The sequence below is a fragment of the Thermobia domestica genome, chromosome 5 (genome assembly GCF_964235325.1).
Source record: "Thermobia domestica chromosome 5, izTheDome1.hap1.1, whole genome shotgun sequence".
Taxonomy (NCBI): domain Eukaryota; kingdom Metazoa; phylum Arthropoda; class Insecta; order Zygentoma; family Lepismatidae; genus Thermobia; species Thermobia domestica.
Genome location: NC_137458.1, coordinates 33,020,457 through 33,046,488, shown reverse-complemented (window position 1 = coordinate 33,046,488; position 26,032 = coordinate 33,020,457). Strand labels below are relative to the sequence as shown.

The 26,032-nt window shown below is 36.0% G+C and overlaps 1 protein-coding gene across 5 annotated transcripts in view; it reads left to right on the top strand.

The window, feature by feature from the left end:
* The window catches only part of LOC145685842 (uncharacterized), a 137,863-nt gene extending 118,173 nt beyond the window's left edge, over positions 1-19,690 (top strand). For all 5 annotated transcript variants that reach the window (XM_081758459.1, XM_081758457.1, XM_081758456.1 and 2 more), the window contains 2 exons: positions 10,339-10,438; positions 19,417-19,690. In XM_081758459.1, the coding sequence (XP_081614585.1) occupies positions 10,339-10,438; positions 19,417-19,648 (332 nt within the window). In that variant the 3' untranslated portion in view covers positions 19,649-19,690. The remainder of the gene's footprint in view (positions 1-10,338; positions 10,439-19,416) is intronic.
* The last annotated feature ends 6,342 nt before the right edge of the window (positions 19,691-26,032 follow it).

Genomic DNA, 26,032 nt, shown 5'->3' with positions numbered 1-26,032 from the left:
AAAATAGAATAAAATTTTATCGTCAATTCTACTCTTTCCAATTTTTCGGTAAGACGGCGTAAATTTCGCGAAAAGTGCAAGTACAAAATTTTAGAGCATAATTTTCTCTTTCCAGAGGAAAAACGATGATCCAAATCAGTCCATAAATGGCCGAGTAATGAACGTTTAAAGAAGACCAAGTTCCGCCATCTTGAATCCAATATGGCGATTAAACGATCTTAAACCAGATCACGTAACCAAAAGAAATTAACTCTCTTTTAAGTGGGTGATAACACGCAGCAGTCAAAGTGAGGGCATATATGATGCGCACGTGACACATGCTAGCGCCCACACTATTAAAAAGTTTTAAAATATTTAACTTTCGGATCCAGATCAGGTTAGATCTGAAGTAAATGCATCAGCAGTGCTAAAGCCTAAAACAAGGTCAAAGCACAGAACTCAGTTAAAGTATAAAGTAAGAAATGAATGAGCCTGTTATTTCATCAATAGAGGGTAAGACTCTTAATCGAGAAATTAATAAGAAAAACAGTTTTCCTGAAAATATCTTTCAAGCATTTGTCACTACGATGTTCATTAACGTACATAAAACACAGATTCATATAAACTGAAAGGTAGATAGCTACTATTATTTTCCTCTTAATATTCGCGTCATGTAAGTAAAAGGAGATAATATATAATTCTGTCAAATTGAGGCATGGTCCTCCAGAACAATTGTATTTCATTTAAACCGTTACTATTTCGTCTTTGTGTTACAATTACGGTGCATCATTGATCGCTTGATCAATTTTGCCCCTATCGTGTCATCAAAGTTACCCCTTCAGTTTTAATCTTCCCTACAACATACATAAGCACATACATTTTGTATTCGTATTTCTTCCAGAGATACCAAACTCAAGTTATACTCAGTTCAGTTTATATATATTTCACACTTATCTTTGTAGTGGAAAGTTTTGCAGACGTTAGGTACGCTTACAAATTTGTACGTATTTTCACTGGAGATAAAGTACTTCCTCGTAAGGACAGTTGCGAACTGTTTAACAGCTGTGTCGTAAGTACGTGACAGGATTCTAAGGGCTTCCATATTTACAGAAATAACTACGATATATTTTATATTGGTGCCGCTAAGTGACTCCCTATTCACTTTGGAAGTTTTGATCAAAGTATCCCCAGGATTATAAGTATCTCCATGTCACGGTACATATAATGATTCAAATGCATTTCTTTCACGTACCCTGTTGTCAATCGGACTATTACCAAGGTACGAACCACATCGTTGTCATAGTAACAGTTGATAAGGTCAATAGTCTTGGGTTTTCATGGATACAGATCCACGGTTGTCAAAGGAACTGTCCCCGAAAGGTTCTCGTTTTCATAGCAAATTAATGTAAGGCGATGCTCTGTTGGCAAACGCGAAAAATTGCTCAAGTGCTCTAATTTCGCCAAACAACATCGTTTGTTTTGTTAAAATATTTAGTGAAATACGGTTGCAAAGAAAAACAGAAAGTTGATTTTTCAAACGGGAGTCTGAAACTAGTCAAAATACATGGAAACCAAACACATACACCCATATAATATAACATAGCATATTTGTGAAATAATAAGTTGATTTTTCTAAACAGCCATAGGTGGCCAGGGGAAAACACTAGTCAGATACGTCGACCTGTGTCCAACGTAGTTTGTTTTGGTTAAAATATTCTAACAAAATACACAGATAAGTAGGAAGTTAATATTTTAAATAGCAGTACCAAAGCCAGTCAAATATTTATTTATTTATTAAATAGAATACAACAGGATAGATCCCAATTACAGTGTTCGGACTATGCATAATTCTTACTACAGTAAAAGTATATATTCCCAATAGTGTGTTGATTGCCAATATTAGTTGTTTACTTATTTGACGTATTGCTTCATTATATCTATAACACAGTGATGAAACTTTTCCGGAAAATTTTCCGTTTCATAACAACATACTCCACTTATTCCTACATCGTTGTTTAGCCGTGATGTGAGATGGAAAAATTCTTTTATATTTTTCCGGAAAATTTTCCGTTTTTAACAAATATCAGTGATCGAGTAACAATTCCTCAGTACTCCAAAATTGATTGAATTCATGTATAGAAATGTTAAAAATTGAAAGAAAGTTTAAAGAATCTGATAATTTTCATGGCTCAGACAATTTTCAGTATTATATAGAAACAAGTGGAACAATTTTTCATGAATCGAAAAATTGTCTGTCCTGTACAGTGATGAAAATTTTCCGGAAAATTTTAAAACGGAAAATTTTAAAACGGAAAATTTTCCGATTCATAAAAACATACTCCACTTATTCCTACATCGTTGATTAGCCGTGATGTGAAGGGGAAAATTTTCTTCTATATTTTTTCGGAAACTTTTCCGTTTTTAACAAATATCAGTGATCAGGTAACAGTTCCTCAGTATTTATAAAATTGATTGAAGTCATGTATAGAAATGTTAAAAGGTGAAAGTTCGTTTAAAGAATCTGAAAATTTTCATGGCTTAGAAAATTTTCAGTACTATGTAGGAACAAGTGAAACAATTTTCCGTGAATCGAAATATTTTCTGTCTTATATGGAAAAATTGAAGAACTTCTTATGAGTCGGAAAATTTTCGTCATTTTGAAGCAAAAAGTAAAACAACTTTTTGTGAATTGGAAATTTTTATTGCTCTGTAGAAACAAGTGAAAGAAATTTTCATGAATTAGAAAATGTTCATTACGATGTAGAAACAAGTGAAAAAAGTTTTCATAATCCGGACAATTTTAGATATTATGTATAGTAATGTTAGGTTAAATATTTTCCACTATATTTAACTGCACATTCAGGTGTAAAATTCAATTCCTGTAGACGAAAGTTAGACAGAAACGAATTATCATTTTCCAATTAGCTTTCGGAAACCAAAAAAATTTTCTAATATTTCAAGTTGGGAAGTAAAAAATATACAGTGTTTCCCTTTCTCTCTCTCTCTCTCTCTCTCTCTCTGTGTGTGTGTGTGTGTGTGTGTGTGTGTGTGTGTGTGTGTGTGTGTGTGTGTGTGTGTGTGTGTGTGTAGAGTGCAGGAAACATACATCGAGTTCGTAGAGAACAAATATCCCATTCTAATATTTAAAATGTAACAAGAAATTGAAAAGAAGCCTTTGTGAATTTACCAATTTCAGAAACAGAAAATTCCACTATTTGAATATATGAGTAAATATATTCATATATTCCAATATATTCATATATTCCACTATTCCAATATATGAATAAATAAATGTTAATTTCCAGAAAATGGTCAGTACTTGCTTTCATGAGTTACCTAAACTCGAATTTTGGGTAGTGAAAAATTTACAGTAGGCACTTTATATTATATCTACTTATTTATAAATGTTGCAGTAGACATATGTAAATCTATAAAAGTAGTAAAGGTATGACAAAACCGTCTTATGCATATTAAACTGACGAAATCTAATAGTAAGATCAAAGGTGGATTCTGAGGGAAGAACGCATTGAAGTTTTTGAAACATTTTTGAAATGAAGAATCGTCACTTCATGAAACTTTTTAAGAAAATATTTATTACCAATAAATGTTACGGCTAAACAACAATGTAGGAATAAGTGGAATATGTTTTTATGAATCGGAAAATATTCATGACTTATAATAAATTGAAATTTTAAATAATAGAATGGGATATTTTTACTCTACGAACTCGATGTATGTTCTTTGCACTTTGCATACACAACACACACACACACACACACACACACACACACACACAGAGAGAGAGAGAGAGAGAGAGAGAGAGAGAGAGAGAGAGAGAGAGAGAGGGAGAGAGGGTAGAGAGAGAGAGGAGTTGAATTGAGTTGATTTTGAGTTTAACGTCCCTTTCAGCAGCGAGACTATATAAGACGGTACCAATTGATTAACGTGAAATCCGAACTACATGAGCTCCCGCTTGGAATCGAAGCCAGGTTTCCCATGCCAAAGGTGAATATGCTAATCGCTGAGCAACGAAGGAACTTGAAGAGGAAGAGAGAGAGAGAGAAACACTGTAAAATTTTACTTCCCAACTTGAAATATTAGAAAAATGTTCCGGTTCCTGAAAGCTAATTGGAAAATTATAATTTGTTGCTGACTAACTTTCCTCTACAGAAATTCAATTTTGTAGCTCTATGTGCAGTTAAATATAGTGGAAAATTTTCCACCTAACATCACTATACGTAATATCCAAAATTGTCCGGATTATGAAAAGTTTTTTTCCACTTGTTTCTACATCGTGATGAAAATTTTCCCACCTATGAAAATTCCTTTTACTTGTTTCTACAGAGCAATAAAAATTTCCAATTCACAAAAAGTTGTTTTACTTTTTGCTTCAAAATGATGAAAATTTTCCGACTCATAAAAAGTTCTTCAATTTTTCCATATAAGACAGAAAATATTTCGATTCATGAAAAATTAACTTGTTCCTACATAGTACTGAAAATTTTCTGACCCATGAAAATTTTCAGATTCTTTAAACGATCTTTCACTTTTTAACACTTCAATACATGAATTCAATCAATTTTATGATTGTTGAGGAACTGTTACTTGATTACTGATATTTTTTTAGAACGGAAAATTTTCCGGAAAAATATAGCGGAAAATTTTCCACCTTACATCACTACTATAACATCTCTCTTTAATATTCGGATGTTGTTTGTACATACATCAATTTTTGGACATAATTTGACTGTGCTATTGTAGGCAGCACTGATTGTTACTATCGGGAACTTAGTCATTATGTCAGTGCGTGACTTATTGATACTAAATAAATTATGATTCCTGTTCCGTGTTTTAGTCGACGGAACTGATATACTTAAGCTGGATACAATTTGTGGACAATCAACTTTCGAATGCAAAATATTATATAAATATAAAAGAGTATTTGCAAGTCTTCTTTGTTCCAACGTTAACATGCTATAGTTACTAGACAGGGTAGAGAAGCTAAATTTACTTGGGTAGAAACCCGTGTCCTTAAACGTTAAAAATCTCACAAATTTAGCTTGAATTTTTTCGAGCATGAACTTATCTTTACTGGTTTGAGGATCACAAATTGTACACGCATATTCAAGCTTTGTGCGTATGTAGAATAGTATAATGATTTCAAAGTATCGATATTTTCGAATTCTTTACCTAACTTTATGACTAGGCCTAGATTGCGAAATGCAATATATTCATCTGTGTCGAATTTCATTTGAAAATAACTTGAGAAGTAGCTAAGATCAAGTTACTAATTAAGAATGCATTCTTTTTGTTCATTCTTTGGTTTTGTCTGTGCCGCATCTCTCCATGCGCTGTTTTTGCCTGTGCGCCGTTTTTGTCCTTGCGCTGTTTTCGTCGGTACGCGGTTCTTGTCCATGCTATTTTTCTGTCCTTGCACTCTTTTGACCGGATATCTGCTGACGCATCAGCTATAACAAATCAATTGGATACAGAAAACAGTAGCTATCATAATACCTTGTAGTGACACGAAATTACATGTTCCAAAAAGTTTCAGTCAATTTTCTAATAAATGTGTTACTAATTATGAGTTATTATTGATAGTTATTATTGTCAATACTTATTAACTAGTATTAACAGTCATTACGAACATCATTTTCATCTCATAAATAAAAATCTAATGTTGTGTTAGGTGTGTTACACTTTTTTTCTCAGGTAGTTGTTATATAGAAATAACAATTATTTTAATGAAAAACGTTATTGAAGTATTAGAACACACAACAAACGAGGGCTCGTCTCATATAATCTCGCTGCTGAAAGGGACGTTAAACTCAAAATCAGCTCAACTCAGTTACTTTCGTAAAAGAACGAAAATACATATCAATAAACTAATATTCAGAACGTAACGTTATAATTTTCCGTTACGTACATTACATAAAATGAAATGTTTCTATTTCGTACATTACATTATTAGGATTACATGATTTTAAGGTAAAGTTAAAAACGTACGTATCTACTGGACTAAGATGAACGCTAGGTAATAATGTAAAGGAGGTATATGAAAGTTGGAACAGAAGGTGGACCAGTCACAAAAGCCTTACTAGTGTCGAGGGGCGTGCGACACCATGTATAACATTTTCACAAGAATTGAATAGCCAAAATGGAGAAATTTATTCATCGCACAGTAACACCACAGAAACACAGAAAAGACTGTTATAACGGTAAACAAATTATTAACTTACTAAAGAAACGTAGAAAATTCTATTTATAAAGGTGACCAAGAAAGTTCTGTCGCTTTTCAGCCACCACGTTGAAGCATCAATATGCCACCTTGAAGATCAAAAATAGTCCTCATTAGCATCGACAAACTTATGTCAACGTTCTGGTAAGCCATGGATTCCATCGCAGTAGAACTTGGTGGGCCGTGAGGCGAAGAAAGTATCAACTGCATTTTTCAAAGAATGAAACAGGTGACAATCGGACGGTGCAATGTTCAGGGAGTATGGCAGAAGCAATGGTGTTTTCCATCCAAGCCGTAGTATAGTGCACGGATTATTCTAGCCACGTGGGGCTTAGCGTTGTTCTGTGACAGGAGGACCCCTTTACGATTTAGAAGTGAGTTCCATAGTTTTGAGTGAGTGAGAGTGAACTCCAGAGTTTTGAGTTTTTCTTGAACACGGCTCAACTGCTGACAGTACACAGTTGCATTGATGCTCTGCGCAACTGGTAGCAGTTCCCAATGCACGATGCCGCGAGGAGTCCACCAAACACACAGGAGGACCTTTTTTTGGTGCAATGCTGGCTTCGGCTGTTTTGGAACCAGCTCATAGGATGCTAACCAGTGATAACGGCACCATGAAGCTTCGTACAGGGCCCACTTCTCATCACATGTCAACACCCTGTCCAGAAATAGCTCCTTCCTCAGATGATAAGTAAAGAAACACATGTATCTGTTGGTGTTGCCTTCTGGCACGGAGTCAAATTATATTGGACCCATCGATCCAACTTGTAGTGTTTCCAAAACGTGATTGAGGTACTGCCAAATGGTTTCTTCACTAACACTAAATCGTAGTCCCAATTCCTCACACGTCTGTCTACTGTTCGCCTCAATTGCTACCTGAAGATCTTCATTTTGTAAATGTGTTGGTCTTCCGGCACGTGGTGCGCCTTCGAGTGTTTCATCACCGTCTTTAATCTTATTAAGCCACCGCTGCACTGCTGATATAGTTACGACACCCTCACAAAAGGCCTGGCATATCTTCCGCCCCGCTGCAGCGGCGTCTGACCCCAGTTCTGCCCTGTCGCGACAAAAAGCTGTAACTTTGGCGGAGCAGTTTTGAGAAAAAGAGCCGTAAAGTCGCTACAGACCGGCCAATTTCCTACTTACATCGAAATTCTCTTTGGTATATTTTCAAAAGTATTTGACTCAGCTCAATGCTGGGCCTGGTATACATAAATATCGGTAGCGGGAAATTCAAAAATGCTTATAGCGACAAAACAATGTAACTCAAGTTACAGCGTTTTGTCGCAACACGGCAAAGTTTGAACTCGTACAGCATACAACTCCTTTTTAGTTTCTGTGGAGGCCCCATGTTCATTCTGTACCTACGCAAGTTCGTGGTGTAATTGAACTGCCACAACTAGGTAGTATGTTGGATATACCCATACCAACAACTGACGTTCTCCTTATCTCCATTCACATTCAAGTCACGTTGTGAGGGCCAATTGAACACAGACCTCTACAAAAAGCGACATAACTTTCTTGGTTACTTTTATACTTACTATTTTAGTTGGAAACTTAATCCTTCATGTTTTGAACTAATCTCTCAGTGTTCGGTGGTGAATTGGATGTTCCATCGCAAAAAAATATTTTTAAGGTAGACATCAGTTATCCAGAAAAAAAGTCAATTCAGATTAGGAGATTACGTAAATTGTACATTTCCAATAACGGATCAGTTGGGCCAGATGAAAGAGTTCAATGGGCCGCAGCCGACACGAGGCCCGACTGTTGCACATGACTGATGTAAAACATACCCAGGTTCTAAGAATGAATACAGCAGAACTTGTCTGAACATGTTCTCAACGGAAAATTTCGCAATTTATAAACATTTTCTCACTCATCATTAGAAAAACCCGCAAGGTCCAAGGAAAACTTCATATTTCATAAAATCTTTAATCATGTTATACATTTAAAGCCAACTGTACAAATAAGACATAAATAAATGAGAAAAATGTGTTATTTGAATTGCATTTAGTGCAAAATATAATTCTCGCACCCATGTCTGTTCTCTCACAGAATGGTTCTTCTAAATCCACGTTCGTGCATGGGTTTAATAAAACATCTAGTTTAGTTTCTATTCTCCACGTATTATCACCTATCAGATTGAAATAATCAGCATAAACCAACCGTTTGCTTTTTTAAAAAAAACAACTGGTTTAAACAAAAAAAAAACAAAAAATGCTCTAAATTGAGTGAACTTCATGGCGACTTTTCCACATATTAAACAATCTGCATTACTTTTACCTCCTTTTCACCTTCTAATCAAGGCGTCTCATGTTCAGTTCTCGGTCGAACTACAACCCCTCTTTCACGTGCAAACCGAGTAGCGATTTGGATGCCACTTTAAGCGAACTTCTTCTCCTTGATAACCTCGGTATTACATAAGGATGTTAAACCTAAACATACGAAACGATACCAAATTGTGTATTTCTGCTTGCCTGAATGCCTGTTTTATAAAGAAGCCAGGGATGCTTACTCGTAAATATATTGATAGAAATTGGCAACGTTTATCGACTGCATATATAGCGTCCAGCATTAGCTAGGATGCACTTTCAATTTTAATTTTATTCAATGATATCTACATACTAAATTTGTAATTTAATCTCTTAGTTTTAACGTACTGATTATGATACGTTGGCCTTAAAATTTTACATATCAAGCAATAACGGGATTTTCCCAATGGCTACGACGGGATTTTCCTGATGTATATATAATTCTGTGTAATGGTTTCCACTTGTGCAACTGTTTATTTTTTTGTCCTCCTGAAATGACTCTTGATGATTGTATTACAAGTATGTTAAGATCAGTACAACATATTTTTATAAGGAGTGCTTCGTGAGTGCGTCGACAGACTCATCGTATTAGTGGCCAATTAGTCCGGGTTTCGAGGCCAAATGGAGGACAATTTCTCTCGGATTTAAGCCGCGAAGGAGTTCGGATTCCGCTTTGAGCTTGTGTGATTCTTTGCAGCATAACCCCGTTGTTGCATAATAACAACAAGGCGAAAAAAAGAACCTCGGCTTGGTCTAGTAACTAGCACGCTTGACTTCATTTCGCGTGGTCCTGGGTTCGATTCGGGGTACAGTTTAACGACCAAAGTGGTTCGGATTCCAGTATAATCAGTAGATTCACGTCTCATTTAGCCTAGCAGGCATAAACGTGGGACGCTAAACTAAAACAAATCGAAACCAAGGCTAAAAAAACTTATTTCTGTCCATATGTAATATAAATATATAGAGCAAATTAATTAAACCAAAAAAGCCTGGTTTAAATAAAAAACGGGTTTAAACAAAAAACAGGTTTTTTGTTGTTTTTAAAAAAATGTTTTTTGCAAAACCTGGCATAAAATATAACCTGCTTAATGCCAGTCAATTGTAGGCCTTAGATACTATCTAATTTTTCTTATAGTGTATTCCAGAACAACATTGAATAATAGTGGAAAGTTATATCCTTGTTTCACATACATTACTCGTTCGTAATAATCTACAGAATTATCTGTTCATTAAATTTGCTGCATACTATTCAGTTTCTTTCATCTATGTTTTTAGATGGAAATGTATAATTTGATCCATCACTTGGGATGCTAGAGGTATCTTACACCCACAGTATGTTGTCTCCCGTACAGCGCAGCGTGTATGGTTGTCCATATATAAACAATAAGTTGCACTTTTCTATAGGTGTGTAGGCAATTGCATACGTATGGCGTAGAAGTCAAAATTTAATGTTCACGCCGCGTATGTGCAAAATAATACACAGAGAAAATTATACATTTGTGGGGCTAAAACAAAGTATGAAAGTATGACTGGCTAACTGTTGTTCCTGATGCATAGGAGGTAACTGTCAACACATATGATGGCACTCAAATTAATACAAGCGTTTCACGACAGGGGGCTTCTACTGTTGAGCTTTTAAACAAATGGCAACTTCAATTTTTACATTGTGTACACACAAAAATCAAATTCTCACACGTAGAGTATATTATAGGATTATTATTTGTTACTGTATCAATGCATCCTAGCTTTTGCTAAAATAAATAAGGGTATTTCTATTTTTATTATATATATTTTTCCATTCTATTTCAGCGTTTCGGATGACCTTAGACGTCTTAAAAATTTATGGAACATTATTATTCATATATGTTTCGAGTAACGTGTCGCAGGAAATGGAAATTAAGGATTGCAGGTTTGTTTTATGAGAATGATTCTTATGAACCTTCCTACATTAATTCCGTAATAGGTTATACTTTTGAATTTCTATTAAGAATGTTCACTTCCGTGGCATAAATATTGAATTATATTGCTGCCGGAAATAATTCAACAACTCAACACATTATGAGCTGATGTAGTTAGCTTCTCTGACGTATGATCGTGAGCAGAAGTTCTAACTTCTGGGGTTTCTAGTTCAATATATTAAATGTTAGCCCGTGCTTCTGCAGCTAAAATTACGCGCTCATCTCAAGGGCAAAAGTGAATAAGACCACGAATAGGCAATATAATTGGGAATCATTTAGTCATTTCTTGCTCACGTGCGTCTCGTGTTGCATATCGTATACATACTAACGTATTGTAGTCATTAGTCACCCGAATTGAAAATGGAATATACTGTAGGTGCTTTTAAGTATCGTATGAAGATAAACAAACCGTGGTCCAAACACTTTGACTTTGTTCAACATCACATTATACCATGTAACAAACTTGATAACAATTGCGTAGTCGCTAACGTTCTCGCCTTCGCTGCGAACGGTCCGGGGTTCGATTCCTGGTGGGGGCACTCGTTCGAAAAACTGTAAAACGCTTTTTCAGGCCAGCCACCCTGAATGAGGTTTTTCCTGGGTTTTCCTCATTCACACCAGGCAAATGCCGCGGTGGTACCTCACTTATAGATCCCAGGCTGTTTCCTTCCTTTCCCCATCCTTTGTTCTTTCCCTTTCCCCGGATTGTGTGCTTGCTGAGGGACGTCATCCCTCAAAATGTGAAGGGCTAAATGGCCCTAGATGCCGAAAGCCCAGAAATCTAAGTCCTAAATCCCTTGATAACTATTAAAGTAGTGTCTCTCCGATCTATACCAGGCTACTAATGTCATTTGAATAGGAAATAAACCCTGTTTGATACACACATATTTACACAATTTCAAGAAAGTAAATCCCCACGTTCGGCAGGTTTGCATATCTAGTCTTCTATTTAAACTTTTAAGATCAGCAGCGAGACTATATGAGACGGGACTTACTGATTAACGTGGAATTGAAATCACATGAGCTCCCGCCGAGAATCGAACTCGGGTATCCCACGTCAAAGGCGCGTACGCTAACCGCTTAGCCACAAAGGAGCTCCGATTTACGATCATGTTTACCCCTATCGGTACAAGGATTCAAGCTGCTTTACTAGGTTATTCTGACATAAAATAGTGTGACTTACGCGAAAAGTGTGTTCATAAATCCGGAGAGATGTAGCTTCAATTATTGACCGTAAACTCAGTTATATCTTACTGTAAACAAAACTTAGTATGGAGCAGAAAAGCGCTTTATACAAATGTTTATAGCAGTGACGGTTTCTCTTAATGTTTGCATGCTTGTACAAACCTCCTTCAAATATTTTCATTTTTTATTTGTGCTAAATCACTTTTCATTCTATTGTCAACATCATCTTTTCTTAAACAAGTGCGTTTGAAATGGGGCTGGCTAGTTGCTTTCTGCTTGATAGTTTGCCAAACTCCCCAGCTTTAACAGCTTCTGGGCCATTGCGTGGGTTGCGCAGTAAGAGGGGGTTATCACGCCATGCACTGCCTCATAAGGCTCCATATGCTTGCACATCTTTTGCAAACAAATCTACCAAACAAAAACAGCCTTTCCAAAACATAACGCATTGGAACTGGAATTTCACCACCGTCCCTCCCCCTGCAGTATTGGTTGACATGGTTCTCGCCTGAAGGAAAATAGTCTGTTCTTTTGTGACAATGTTGCGTCGCTACAGAGGAAAAAAATCCTTGCGCCTAGCCTAAATGCGAGATTGCCAAGTGGTCATAACTATTGGTTCTGTCAACCAAGTAAGGTCAAGGCAGCTATGAAGACAGTAAAGGCGACCCCGTGAAGAGTGAAGACAAATTGAGGGTGTCGATATTTAATAGACTCGTATCTGAATAAGTAGAAATTTGGCAGCATAGATACAATGTTTTCCTTTTCATGTGTGCATGGGTGAATGAGAAAATTGGAGTACAGTTTTCAGAGAAAGGGCGTTAATTGGGGAAGGGGTGAGATTTTAAAGCGGGTAGCGGACTTTATAATGTTGTATGTTTGTGTGTGTGTGTGTGCCGGTCTTTGTTGTTCATTGGAATATTGTTACTGTAATTGCATAATTACGTGTCTGTCCCTGATATACGTGAACTAGCAATGCAGTAGCAATGAATTTTGTAACGTCTCTGTTGAATTACCCGTTTTCGAAAAGAACTTCAGAAGCGAACCTACTTGTGAAAGACATCGGAAGACCAATTCCGACTCTCAATATAACGCAAGTAATTAGAAGTCAGAAACGAACATTTACAAGGAAGTTTAATCTCAACTTGTACGAACAGCATAAGTGGTTATGTGAATGTGAAATTAAAAATGCTTTGTTTTCTTTTCCCTGTTTGTTGTTCGGGGCGGAGGAAGATGCATGGAGTAAAAAAAGGTGCGGATTTCCAGCAACTGCACGATCAAAAAAAAAAAAAAAAAAAAATGCCAGGTCATATAAGACACGTTTCTGATCTCACTGTGTTGGGAAACGTCAATATTGCTGCTCAAATAAATGCTGGTTATAGGCAGTCCATTGAGAATCACAATCGAAAAGTGAAAATGAAATCTTTAAGTTTTACGTCCCACGGTTATGCCGGTTAGGCTAAAGGAGACGGTGATGATGAGAGATGAGTGAAATGGTGGAATGAAGAAAGTGGGAGGAAACGGGAGAACCCACGAGCACGGTGTTTGTCCACCACAAAGTCCACACGGTGCGAGCTGGGATCGAACTACGGACCCCAAGCACCGGAGGTGAACGCTCTACCACTAAGCCACCCCTCCAATCCAAAAGTGACGCAAAACAGGTACGTGCTCAATATAATCATCAATTGCATTTGGTTTCGTGGCACCTTCGAATTGGCTTTAAGAGGACATGATGAAAAACAGACTCTTCTTCAAATCGAGGCGTTTTTCATAGATTAATTAATTTCAGTGCAGAACTTGACAGCGCTCTCAAGAGTCATTTAGAAAGCGCAATAATTTTCAAGAGTACGTCAAAAATCATACAAAATGAGCTTCTCCATTGCATGCTTGAAGCATGCCATGAAGAAATCACTACTATTATTTATACTATCAGTGGCGTATTTAGGGGGTTTTCAGGCTTAAGCCCCCTTCCGAAATCTTACTTACTATAGTAAAGTATATGAAATATCTTGCAGAATTTTTACATTTTCAGGCAAAGCCCCCCCGAGAGTTAGCAAAGCCCCCCGAAACAAAATCATAAATACGCCACTGCTATTATTATTATTATTATTATTATTATTATTATTATTATTATTATTATTATTATTATTAAACTATTATTATTTATAATAATAATAATAATGAAAAAGGAGAGGTCATCTATTGTGCACCACCTAAAATTCAAAACACGAGCCGCCACTGGTTTATAGGGTATTCTAGGGAAAATAGTAATGCCATTTGAATAAATATGTGTCAATGCAATATTCCTGTGGTCAATCCTTGTAAACTTATTTTTATGGTTATATATTCACTCGCTACTAACTTAACACGAACTGTAAAAACATTTCTCTGAATACCTGTTTGCAAGTTCCTTCTCCCGATTCTGTTAGAAATAATATTATCTGAAGTACGAATTTAGAGTGTTGCATCGCATATCTAAACTACATATTAAGTATATTATCATTATCCTCTACCTTGACACATAAAATTAAATAGTAAGTTTGTCTTAACAATTAGAAGAAATATTTCATTCTTCTTCTTGTGGGCATACATTTTCAAGTGGCGAAATCATATTTCTGACTAAATAAACGACACAGGTAACGTATGTTACCGATTTCTGGTTCGACTGCTCCCCTCGGATTAAACCTCGAGTACTGAGTAATTTCCATTTTATAGAGACCTGGTGCTGAAAAGTCACGTTAAGTTCCAATTAATATATCAAATTAACTTCCATCTTATAGAGACCTGGTGCTGAAAAGTCACGTCAAGTTCCAATTAATATATCAAATTAACTTCCATCTTATAGAGACCTGGTGCTGAAAAGTCACGTCAAGTTCCAATTAATTAAGCAACAAATCAATATAACAGTCACCAATATAACATATCGTAGAAAGTAAGAGTAATAAGGAGTATACGAATAGCCCTTTTAGGTTCTGTTATTTTTTTTAAGGTAAATTACAGACTTTCAGTGAATCAGCTACAGCATCATTCCTATTTTTCGTAGAATCACGGTACATACCTCGTTTTCTTTCACAATAGTGCAGCCTTTCAAATGGTGCTATTCACCCTGACCCTGGTGGTGTCCAAGGTGCTTCTCAGAATGAAAGACCTGTCATTGCAAAAATGTATCATTTGCTGGCGAAAGTTGAGCAGGACCGCCATACTGTATAAACAGCCATGACTTCACTAATAACATAAACATCGATCATCAAACTGTTAAACAATTTGGAGAAACTGACTATAAAAAGATGCTCGACATTTGGGTGCCACATTATCTTACTCAGAAATATATACTCCGTCGAATTTCCATCTGCGATCTCTACTCAAACTGACTTATTTCTGAAGTGGTTGCTCGCGAGTAATAAATAAATGCAAAATCCGTAGATAACTGTTAGGCAGATAGCGTTACGTAATGCGCCACAGACTGTCAAAGTTGTGAATGTCTATCTATCTATCTATCTATCTAGGTAGATAGATAGATAGATAGATAGATACAGGGTGGACAAAAAGTAGGTATGCACCTCTTCATTGATCAAGTACGACATTCTGGTTTATGAGTTTATTTGCTTCGACTCCTCCGAGCTTAAGATGCAAATAAAAACACATTCAGAGCAAACAATAAAGAAACTATGTTTACCTGATGGATAACAATAAGAAATGATAGAGCTGATGAGTAAGGTACTGTATACCTAATTTTGGGGGACACTCTATATATATAAAAAGAGAGAAGAGAGAGAGTCTGTGCGAAACAGAAGAATAACAATATTGAAACCGAGAACAAATAACACTGTCACAGTTTGATGACATTCCTGCGCACGATCAAATGGAAACGGATTTACAGACCAATTCGCAACAGAAGAACACGGATTTCTTCAGTTGTATTTCAGAGTAATTCGTCAAGCTTAATTCCATAATTTGCTATTTGGAAACCCAAGTGCGTTTACTGAAGGAATATCTTCTCACCAGCAAAACAAATGGTCTAAAAAATATCATATTTTCAAACGTATACTTTGGATATTCTTATACGCATAGGCAATGTCTTTACAAGACATTTAATTTTCTTTTAATATCAGCAAGATAATCCCGACTTGTGTCCAGCGTTTGAAAAGAAATACTTTAGATTTCGTGGCTTTAATAACTTCTATGTTTGTGTGATGATTACGTTTGTGCAAAATCATATAAAAAAGGAAATAATCTTAAGGGTTCTAATAAAGTTGAAACAGTCCAAAAACCGGTATACAATATAACATCCTGCACCCAACAACATAAGATATAAACTTGTTGATTGCAACATGACGTTAAAACAAGGTTCAGCTATAAGGAGAACCAATATCTCACGAGCCAAGGATACCGGTTCAATTTTACGTAAGTAAGATATTCAGCACACGTATCATACTTTTAAGTTGCAAAACCGACTTGAAGTAATGTTGCCAAAAGAAGCTGAGGTCGAGTTACCAAAAGAAATTCAGGCCAAACTAAGGAAGTACCGGTGAGCTCTAAGATAACTTGTACCAATCGTTTGTTCAAATGGAAATCGGAAATTTCGAACGATCCCCAGCTGAACAAAGATAACATATTCAGAAAAGTTGCTACATCGAAGAGAGATTATGTGAAGCCGGAAACCAATATAGGTGTTATACTTGTAAATCAGCTTGAAGAGCAGCAACATTTGAAAGCTCAGTTATACTTCTTGTAACAAATATTTAAGAAGATTAAGAGAAAAAGATGGAAGTTGCAAAAGTAGTTCTAGTATTCTCAACATATGTTTGTTAAAAGAAAAGTAAAGTGGACAAGTGTTAGGCAGAAAGTGTTATAAAATGCGTGCAGAGGTGTGTGGGAAAACAAGAGTAACGATATACTACAAACCAAGAACGAGAAAACAATAACTTACGATTACCGCGTGCAAAAGAGATCGTGGTCAAATCAGAGAAGAGCTCTACAGTCAGTGACAAAGCTCACACTGGCACCAAGGAAGGTTATAAATTGCTTTTGGTTTCATTGGATAGTCATCATGCAACACGAGCTTCTGTTGGCGGGCAGAACGATAGACTCAGACTTGTACTATCGAAAATTAACACGAGTGCATCTAGCAATTCAAAAGAAAGTACCAGATCTGACAAACGAAGAGGGCATCATATACAACGCTGACGACGCCAGACCACGTGCAATTTTTTAAACAACCGTCAAGAATTGAGAGGTTTTGGCTAAGAGGTTTTAATATATCCAATGTATAGCTCGGACATGGTACTGTCAGACTATTATTTGTACCGGTCTTTGCAGTGCTCCCTGGAAATTCAGAAGACAGGGATGTGCTACGTGTCACAGTGTTTTCACGATAAACTACATAAGTTCTATATTGTTGGGATTAGTATGTTGCCCAGTAAGTATGTAAATATTAGACAACTTGATATTTTCAACGATCTTCGAAAACACATACTTTGCAGATCTATATTTAAGTTTTAATTTGATTTCAAAAATTATATGTTATTTTCTTCAGTGTATAACTAATAATTTCCTGCAATCGTACATATTGTTGAATATAGAACTTGTGAGAAATAAGCTTTTTGTTCATGTAAAGAGAGGTAGAAAGAGACTGAGAAGAAAAGGGATGAAACTTAAGTAAGAAAGGTTTAACAAAGCAAAAGTTTGGCAAAGGACTTTAAGGAAAACTCTCATTACACACACAAATTCCATACGTAGAAGACGAGATAAATTCTACTCTATATTAGTCATTTTTATTTATTTCGGCTAGTGTATGTAAAAACAATTACCCATCTGTGGATGTAGATAGGAAGCATTAAAAACGGTGGATGTTTAAAATTTTAAAACAAACTTTATGAAACTCTTGCTTATCTCAATTTGCAACGTACGTGATGTCGCTATCCGTGATACCTTCTACTCGCAGTGGAAGCACTAAAGTTTTTCGGCGTTGACCTAGCATCATGAGGCAACAGAGGAAATATGTAAACAAAGAGATATTGAACTTCGGCCCAGAAAGCCAGAAATAAGGGCTCTTTGGAGCCGATGCGTTGAACTCATCGTCCAGTTGAATGAACGGCATCTGGACGGTCATATACCTTCATCGACTGTAGCGAAAAGATGTTCAGTTGAATTATGCCTGCTGTTAGCTAATTTCATCAGTATTTGAAACAACCGAACAAAACTGGCAACCGTGCAACCGAACAAATCTGGAAACAATACGACTCTGGCTGGCCGTCACCCTATGACAAAACATCAGTGTATCGACTTGTAACGTCTTACTTGTAACCTTTCTAGGACAGTAAATGTGAAGCTATACTGTGCCTCATAATGCGTAGTGTATGTACATACATATTTACATACGTTAGTGTTTTCTATTTTTTTGGGGGGGGGGGTTGCTTGTGAAGCAAACTAAAAACGAAATTTCAATTTGCATAACAATTTCTAGGTTTTATAAAGCATTTGGCAGCGAAGGAGATGACATATTTCTCATTGTTATTATTTACTTTACTATTTTCATGAACACGGAAAGATAAAAATGAACTATTTTTGTACATTGCTAACTAGTATTATAATGTAAAGCAAGCTTGGAAATAAGTAATAGCATTTTTATGAATAACAAACTATGATACTAACCTTGTCTTATTTTACAGATGTCTATCAAAAGCTTTTAATTAATGGTTGAGTATGTAATAACCTCAAGGAAGAGGAAACTGGGATTGCGCAATCCGCTAATTGAACGTTATGAATACAATTCTTAAATTTACTTATGGTTCACTTCGTAATTCATATTCGAGCCAAATGCAACTTGGATTTTCTTTTGTCTTAAACCAATCAAACATTTTCTTTCGCCATTTCAACGAAGTGATATTTATCACTGAGTTAAGTATATGGAAGATCAAAAGATAGTTGTAGAACCTTGATGAAAATGTTCTTGTTTACAAATGATGCACTTTTATACATTTTGTATTTTCTCACTGCTTAATTCTCTTAACGGTTTTCACCATATCCTAAATTTTAAATGATACATTCTTTGTCATTAAAGTTCTCTGGATACTCTTGTTATTCCCATTAGATCTGATCGTATATATTGTATAATTTTTACAATAAAATAACGGAAAGTTTGCCATAAATTTAAAAGTGTGATTTCGTTGATGTCTTAGTATTTCGACAGTGTTTAATATTTAACTGGTATTGTTTTAATTAATTTCGGAACTTCTATATAGTCTTAGTATTTAGGAAGTTGGATAAAATTAATGGATCAATATCTTTGGTATATAGTTTGTCGCTGAGTAGTAATACCTTATTTACTTACTTTTTCAGTATAGAACTTTAATAGCTGTCGCATGAGTTTCGATTGGTTGCTTTGTGGACAGTGCTCGTTCTTGTTACTGTTACATCTGCCCTGGATTTTCCATACTTTTGTTCAGGAAACTCAAAATTGATTTATGGTGCAACACTAACAATTGTTCGTTTCTCCGGTTATTCGCTTCAAAAACTCGTTTAATGATTAGTCGGTTGGAAAGAAAGTCACATAATTTCTGATAGATGGTCCCTTTCAAGAGACAAACTATAAATTATATTCAGTTTCATTGTGCAGCGATTAAGTTTTTATGGTGAATTTAGCTTTTGTGTTATTTTGATAATTTTATGGTAATAAATTACTCCATATTTTAATTTCAATTGTTCCTACAGATTGTATATAAAATATTTTATTTTGCCTTTTTTTCAGTGGTTTCTATAGGATCATAAAGACGTACTTTGATGGTATGCGTGAAGGCTTGAATGCTAGAGGAAGACTATACACACTAGCAGACTGGGAGAACGCCATGACATTTGAATGCATTTGCAATAATAAAGAATGCCCGGAATCACAGGACATAGCGGCTTTGCGTATTGAAGACGAGTATGATTATGATTATGATTATGATGTTTATTCAGTAATTGATCAGTTACTCATGTAAGCCCACACAACTGAATAGATAGATTTCGCTTTAACTATATTATTCTTGTGTATATTTTTAATTCATTGCGTAACAAACCATGTAACGAACTTTCCAAGAGACGTACGTCCAACTTAACTAAATTATGTTGTGTAATGCTGCATCTTCTTTTATGTAATCTGCTATGATCGTTTCTAAAGCTGTTATATAGCCTGAAATAAAGTAGAGAAACTTCCATCACTACAATAACTGAATCACATTATCCTCATCCCTTGGCCGATTTTCAGCGGTAGCGGCTGTTTAGCGAGACTGGATACGTACTTACTAAACCCTGGACTATCTTGCTCTCGTGGCAGAAAGACATAATGTTAGTGCCTGTTAATGCGTGTGTGATCTCGGAAGGTACTGACATAAGCGAGCGCTGTCCCAATGTGCATGTGTTTGTAAATGAAGTTATAGGGAAAATGTCAAAGCGAACAGTGAATAAATTGAACTGGACTGCAAGGAGTGTTCCCACTGCGTATACACAATGACGCTCTTATGCTCATTGATCTTTTGGCAGATAATTCTAGCTAGTCAGCGACAATCGACATCCTTCAAGTATTTAAATACTTGAAAAACCTAAGATAGCCTACAACAGTGTCCAACGTAATTTTCTACAGACTTACAATGTGTCTCACTGAATTTCGTGTCTAATCTTCATATCATGCCTACTAAGATTCCTGCATTTCGTAGCTTAAGTCAGAGAATGAATGCACTGTCTAGATTTCCAGTACCAATCCCCAATTTTCAAACTAAGAGTATTTTGGTATGAGCTCCAGAAATTTTGATTTTTCTATCTTGGGTAATTGTTTTCTTTCTCAAGATCTCATCACAGTCTTGATGTCGGAACTGCTTAGTTTTATCCTTTATTTATTTATTTTGCCTTTTCGACACATACTCTTTATGATGCAGATGATTTCTTTTCACCGTTAATTATTCTTTTTTGTAACCTTTTCTAAAGCTGCTCGATGTTCCTTCACTGTATGAAGAACTGTTTTCTTTTATTTTGTTCTATATTCAGAACAAACCTAGGTCGATTCTTGTTCTTCTACTTTTCCCTTTAATTTGCTTTTATCTTCAGCTTCAATTAGAAATTGGTGGAATATCCGCAATACCTCTATTAAGTTTAGCATTAACTATTTTCTTCTAAGCATGATTTTAACGCTTATTTTATTTTTCTTTTCTTTCAATTTTTAATCCCTTTTTTCCTGAATAACAGATAAACACTTTCTATTGTTGAAATGTGAGACTTATGCAATTTATTTTGGCGAAAAGTTTTTAATGTAAAATTTAATGTTACATTGCACAGCTGATAAGGATATATTTAAACTTAGCGATACAATCTATTTTTGAACTGCTACGTGTTCTTCTCCGAAATCTGCGAACGTTACGCGTTAGTACTTATCTAACCTCCGTTAGCAATTACGCTATTCCGATTCTTTTTCATATATTTATCTGATTTGTCGTGGGGTCGCGGCGGCTCAGTGGTAGAGCGTTCATCCCTGGTGCATGGGATTCTTGGTTCGATCGCTGCTCGCGCCAAATGTGTTTTGTGGTATACCAACACCGTGTGTGAGTTTTTCCCGAGGTTCTCCCGTTTCCCCCCACTTTATTCATCTTACCATTCCGTTCATTTCTCATCACCGTCTTGTTTAGCTAGCCGGTATAACCGTGGAATACAAAATTTAAAAGATTTCATTTCATTTTTTAATTAATCGAGTATTACATCTGGTAAGGTGTCCAAGTTCGATTCCATAAGAAACGATACTGCTCTTAACGAGCTTAATGCCATCATTAAGCATAAAGCTTTTCATTGTCGTTTAGGGAAGAATATTGGTATGTTTCTCTGAAAACATGAGACAGTAGCTGACATAAATGACTGAAGTGAGTCCAGACGAAAATTAATATTTTCTAGTATTCTCAGAGGTCTTCATCATATTGGTTTTGAGGACGAAAAGGACGCTGAAATTCGCGCAATAGACTTATGACCAATTTGAACATGTGAGGAACGCTATTAAGGATAATATGGTCAAGCAAATAATAAACTCTCAAACTAAGTATCGAGGGCATACTTCTGACGAAAATAAAGTAGATCATGTTTATGCGAAACAAGATCTTATTTAGAGTGTGGACCTGACGCCTCTGAAGAGAAACTAGTTTTGATGGCCTCCTATCTGGCTATTTCCGTGCAGTATTAGGATCAAATTACACTACGGTAGTGCATTTGTGTAATGACTTAGTTTTGGAAGGAAACCCTCGATTCCTTTCAAACGTAAAGAACTCGAATAATTATTTTAAAAATAATTCCACAATGCTTCATTCTACATTGTCGACACTGAGCAACGCAGGTAATTTCAAGTGCGCTAAGAATCTCAAGTCGGCACTTAGACATCAGGCAACAGCGAGTCATTCTGCTGAAGTTTTAAGACAACAAATCAGTAAAATATTAGAGTGAATGATTAGCTGAATGACTTGAGTCTCCTACGCTCTAACCTTGTGGAACTCTGGTAACACAGAAGTGTTTTGAGCGACGTAGCCAGTTATATTTTGTTTATTCGGACTTCATAGAAGATCTAACTCATGACGAGTATGGGATATGCGATTGACAAAATCACATGTTTTAACATTGAAAGTTAGGTACTTATACATACGAAAATTCAAATCATTTCCGAACAATTATCTACGAATTTAATTGTATTGTGTTAGAAAAGAGAACCTCATTTCGTTGCCTGTACTGAAAACGGTGACGTGGCATGAAACTAATTGTAACAGATTGATTTTGTCAATTCCATATGAGAAATGCGGTATATATCCCATATATGATATATGTAGAACAGACATTAACATGCTTTGCGGAACGCACCATCAAGTTGTTGAGAAATTACAATAGCAACAATAGTGTGATCGAGACAATATGAATGAGAATGAGATGAGACGATGAAAGTATCACAAAAGCAAACAAGTCTGATGAATTAATAGCAGCTAAACATGGTTGTTAAGTACATATTGGAAGTTTAGCTATCTATTGCAAATGATATGACTCGCATAATGTATAATTCGAACGATGCGTGAAGTTCCAAAATCGGAATCTTTATATATAGATAAACGTAGCTCTTTCTTACAGAAAAAGATAGTGTGGAAATTGTATAATAAATATCCATTTTTTTGGGTCAATGATCAATTTGTATCCTAATCTCAAAATGTTGTCCTCAAACTCAGCTATCTGGGCGTAAAATACATTGTAGAGAATCACGTTTTCATTAGATTGGCGTTACGGTATGTCTTCTTCGGCGTGAAATGTGCAAATTGGACCATTATCTTGTAAATTTTAAAATTAAAGCAAGAATTTTGGCTTCCATCTTGTTAGCTAGTTTCTTCAAATGTTAACCGAAGTCAATTTCTTGGTTTATGATGCGTTGAGAAAAATTTTGTACTTCAGCGGTAATTTACTTTTCGTTCAGCTTCCAAGCCTAACAAATTTGGAGGTGAAATTACGGATAAACAAATAAGCTTTCTTTAGGTGCTTTTGTAAGACGAAAACAATTTCCTCTAACTTCATTCTTATGAAGGCCATGAACGTTTAAGCTGTAAGCAGTGCCACAATAACGAAGGGAGTTCCCAACGAAAGAAAGCAATTCCCTCGGCGAACGAGATGAAATGTTATGAAACCTGGGATTTGGGCACTTTAGAATAAAAGTCTTTTACATGACTGTGTAAGGATTTTAGTAGGCAGTGGCGTATCTATTCCAGGGCCGGGGGCCTAGGCCCCCAGTTTTTCAATCACAAAATAATTTAAGCTTTTTTTATATATTTTTGAAAGTTTATATATACAGCTACCATAGTCTGGGTACTGGCTGCCCCCAGTTTATACCTTCTAGATCCGCCATCGTTATAGGTCCGCCGATTGACTAAGTGAATCAGGGTGGTTGGAACTGTCTTGGTAGTGAAGGAATTGTAACAGGGAGGAGGAAGACAATTCGTGAAGTTGAGTTGATTTTGAGTTTAACGTCCCTTTCAGCAGCTAGGCTATATGAGACGGGACCTACTGACAAAGTGATATCGGAACTACGTAAGCTCCCGCAGGGAATCGAACCTGGGTGTCCCACGCCAAAGCGAAGACAATTCTTAAAAAAAACACGTCAAACTAAAAGAAATTCCTAGGAAATGTTGATAGAGGATGGCATTGGGGAGCTTACGGAAAATTAGACCCGACGTAGCAGTGAAGTCTATGTCGTTGGTGGTGCAGATAGGAATACTTATATACAATGAAACAGTAACGTACCAATTGTGAATCTGGAAGTAAAAGAAATTCGTGCGGTAAATAGCAGTTCTGAAACACGAATCGTTTTAACATTTTACGGACACACTTAAGATCACCGATTCGAAATATGCCATACTTAGGCAATACTACTATGTTCTACACTTTCTAAATGTCATGGTCAGAAGTATATTGAGAATAACTTTTCCTTTAGCTTTAAGGTGGTAGTCAATCTGCGTGTTTATCTGAATTAATCATACTTTGACATATATATATAGCGAGACGACCTGGGATCGATATCTCTTAACAAAAATTGCTATCATGGGATGTAACTAACTCCCTAACACACTAATCTGATTATGATGACTTACGTTTATTTACTTAGAGAATACTCATGGCTTATCTTTCCTTTAAATATTTAGTTCTGTTTGTCGAATTGACACAACACGATAGCGTCTATTGAATCCTATTTTTCTTCTAAAATTTGTGAATACAAGTATTCCAAAATTTGAGAATACAAGGTAATCCAAAATTACAGGCTTGTTCCTCTGGAAATATACTCCTGTGGCAATGTTCGGGAAACCTATTGCTCTTATACTTTTAGTAGTGCTAGCTGCAGCTCTTTCTTATTACAAAAGTGTAACTTCTTACGGATATAGTCGAATGGAGCACTTGCGTGTTTGACATAGATGGAAAGGAGGTTATAGACATCTATATACAAACATCACCGACCTTTAGATGTCCAATCTTTCAGTCATCTTCAATGACTTCGGATCCTGCAACTGTGTGGAATGCCAAATCAGTAACTTCAGAAGTTTGAGGTTTGGTATTAGTGCTGCTAACCAAACAATCTCCAACTAAAACGCTATTTTCTGATTGATATCGTGGTTAACAGAAAACTTTGTTTTTTTCAAATGCATTATTGACGACGGAGGACTTCTCTCCGTGTCTCAGGGTCTGACATGAATGTAACATTTCGAATGAGCATAGCGTCTATAAACTATTCCTCTGATTCGTCAGAAAGTTCTAAAAGATTAAGATAATTCTACTTTAGATAATTCGGTGTCTTTCGGTCCTTCTCCTATGATGTCCGGTGGTGATTTTGCAGCTTGTGTACCGTAGTCTGTGCACCATCCTTGGATACACTGTCCGGAGGCGGATGAACATCTTAAATCGGTCCATCGAAAGAGAATCAGGAACAACTGCAGGTTATTTTTCTTAAAATCCAACATCAAATAACGTTCGGCAAAGCAGTTCTTTACTAGCAGGGACGTGATATCTCATGCGAGGTCTGGCTTTCTTTTGGGCGGCTCCAATTTTCCTCAGATGAGATGTCAGTCAGCTTCTCAGTTGGTAAGGAAATCTCAAAGGTGTCGGCATCTGCTAACGCTGTTCAATACACAGGTTCATATTGGTGGTCTTGTTTGTGAAGAAGATGATATGCACTACTGGAGACATAATGTTCACAATAACTTGTGGGATACAAATTCTTAACAAATCCTCAATATACTGAGAAGGCTACAACAAATATTTCTTTCCAGTAATGTTTCAACGAACTCGTATACGTATCAACAAGTGGGAACGAGGTGATCTTGTGATTATTCTTGACGCTATTATGACCTTCCGTAATAGAGGATATTAACGATAACAATGAAAATAGATGTTGCAAGTGTAGCAAACTAATCATTTCGTTACTGATTTAATCTAGACTATTGTTATTTATGTTCTCGCTTTGATAAAATGCATCATTAATTTTTGCATGACTTATTTCTCTCTTGTACACGTTATGTGAATATCTATCGATCAAATATCATTAATTCTTGTTGTTTTTGAAATGGCTGTTTGTATAGTTTGAATAATTATATTATTTAACATTTTCAGTATGTGGATCATATCTTTAGACTTGTTTACACTTCAAGATGTTACTTGATTGTGATTCACTTTTTCGTTTTCCGAACAGTTTTTAAGTTTGATAAAGATTTCATCACCATAATGCTTACACCGGAAATCAACAAACCAATGTTGAAGTCGTGCTTAGGTATTCAGTTTTAATTAGAACATACAGAATTTAAGTAGGGTTATCGAATTACTGGAATCTAAATTTT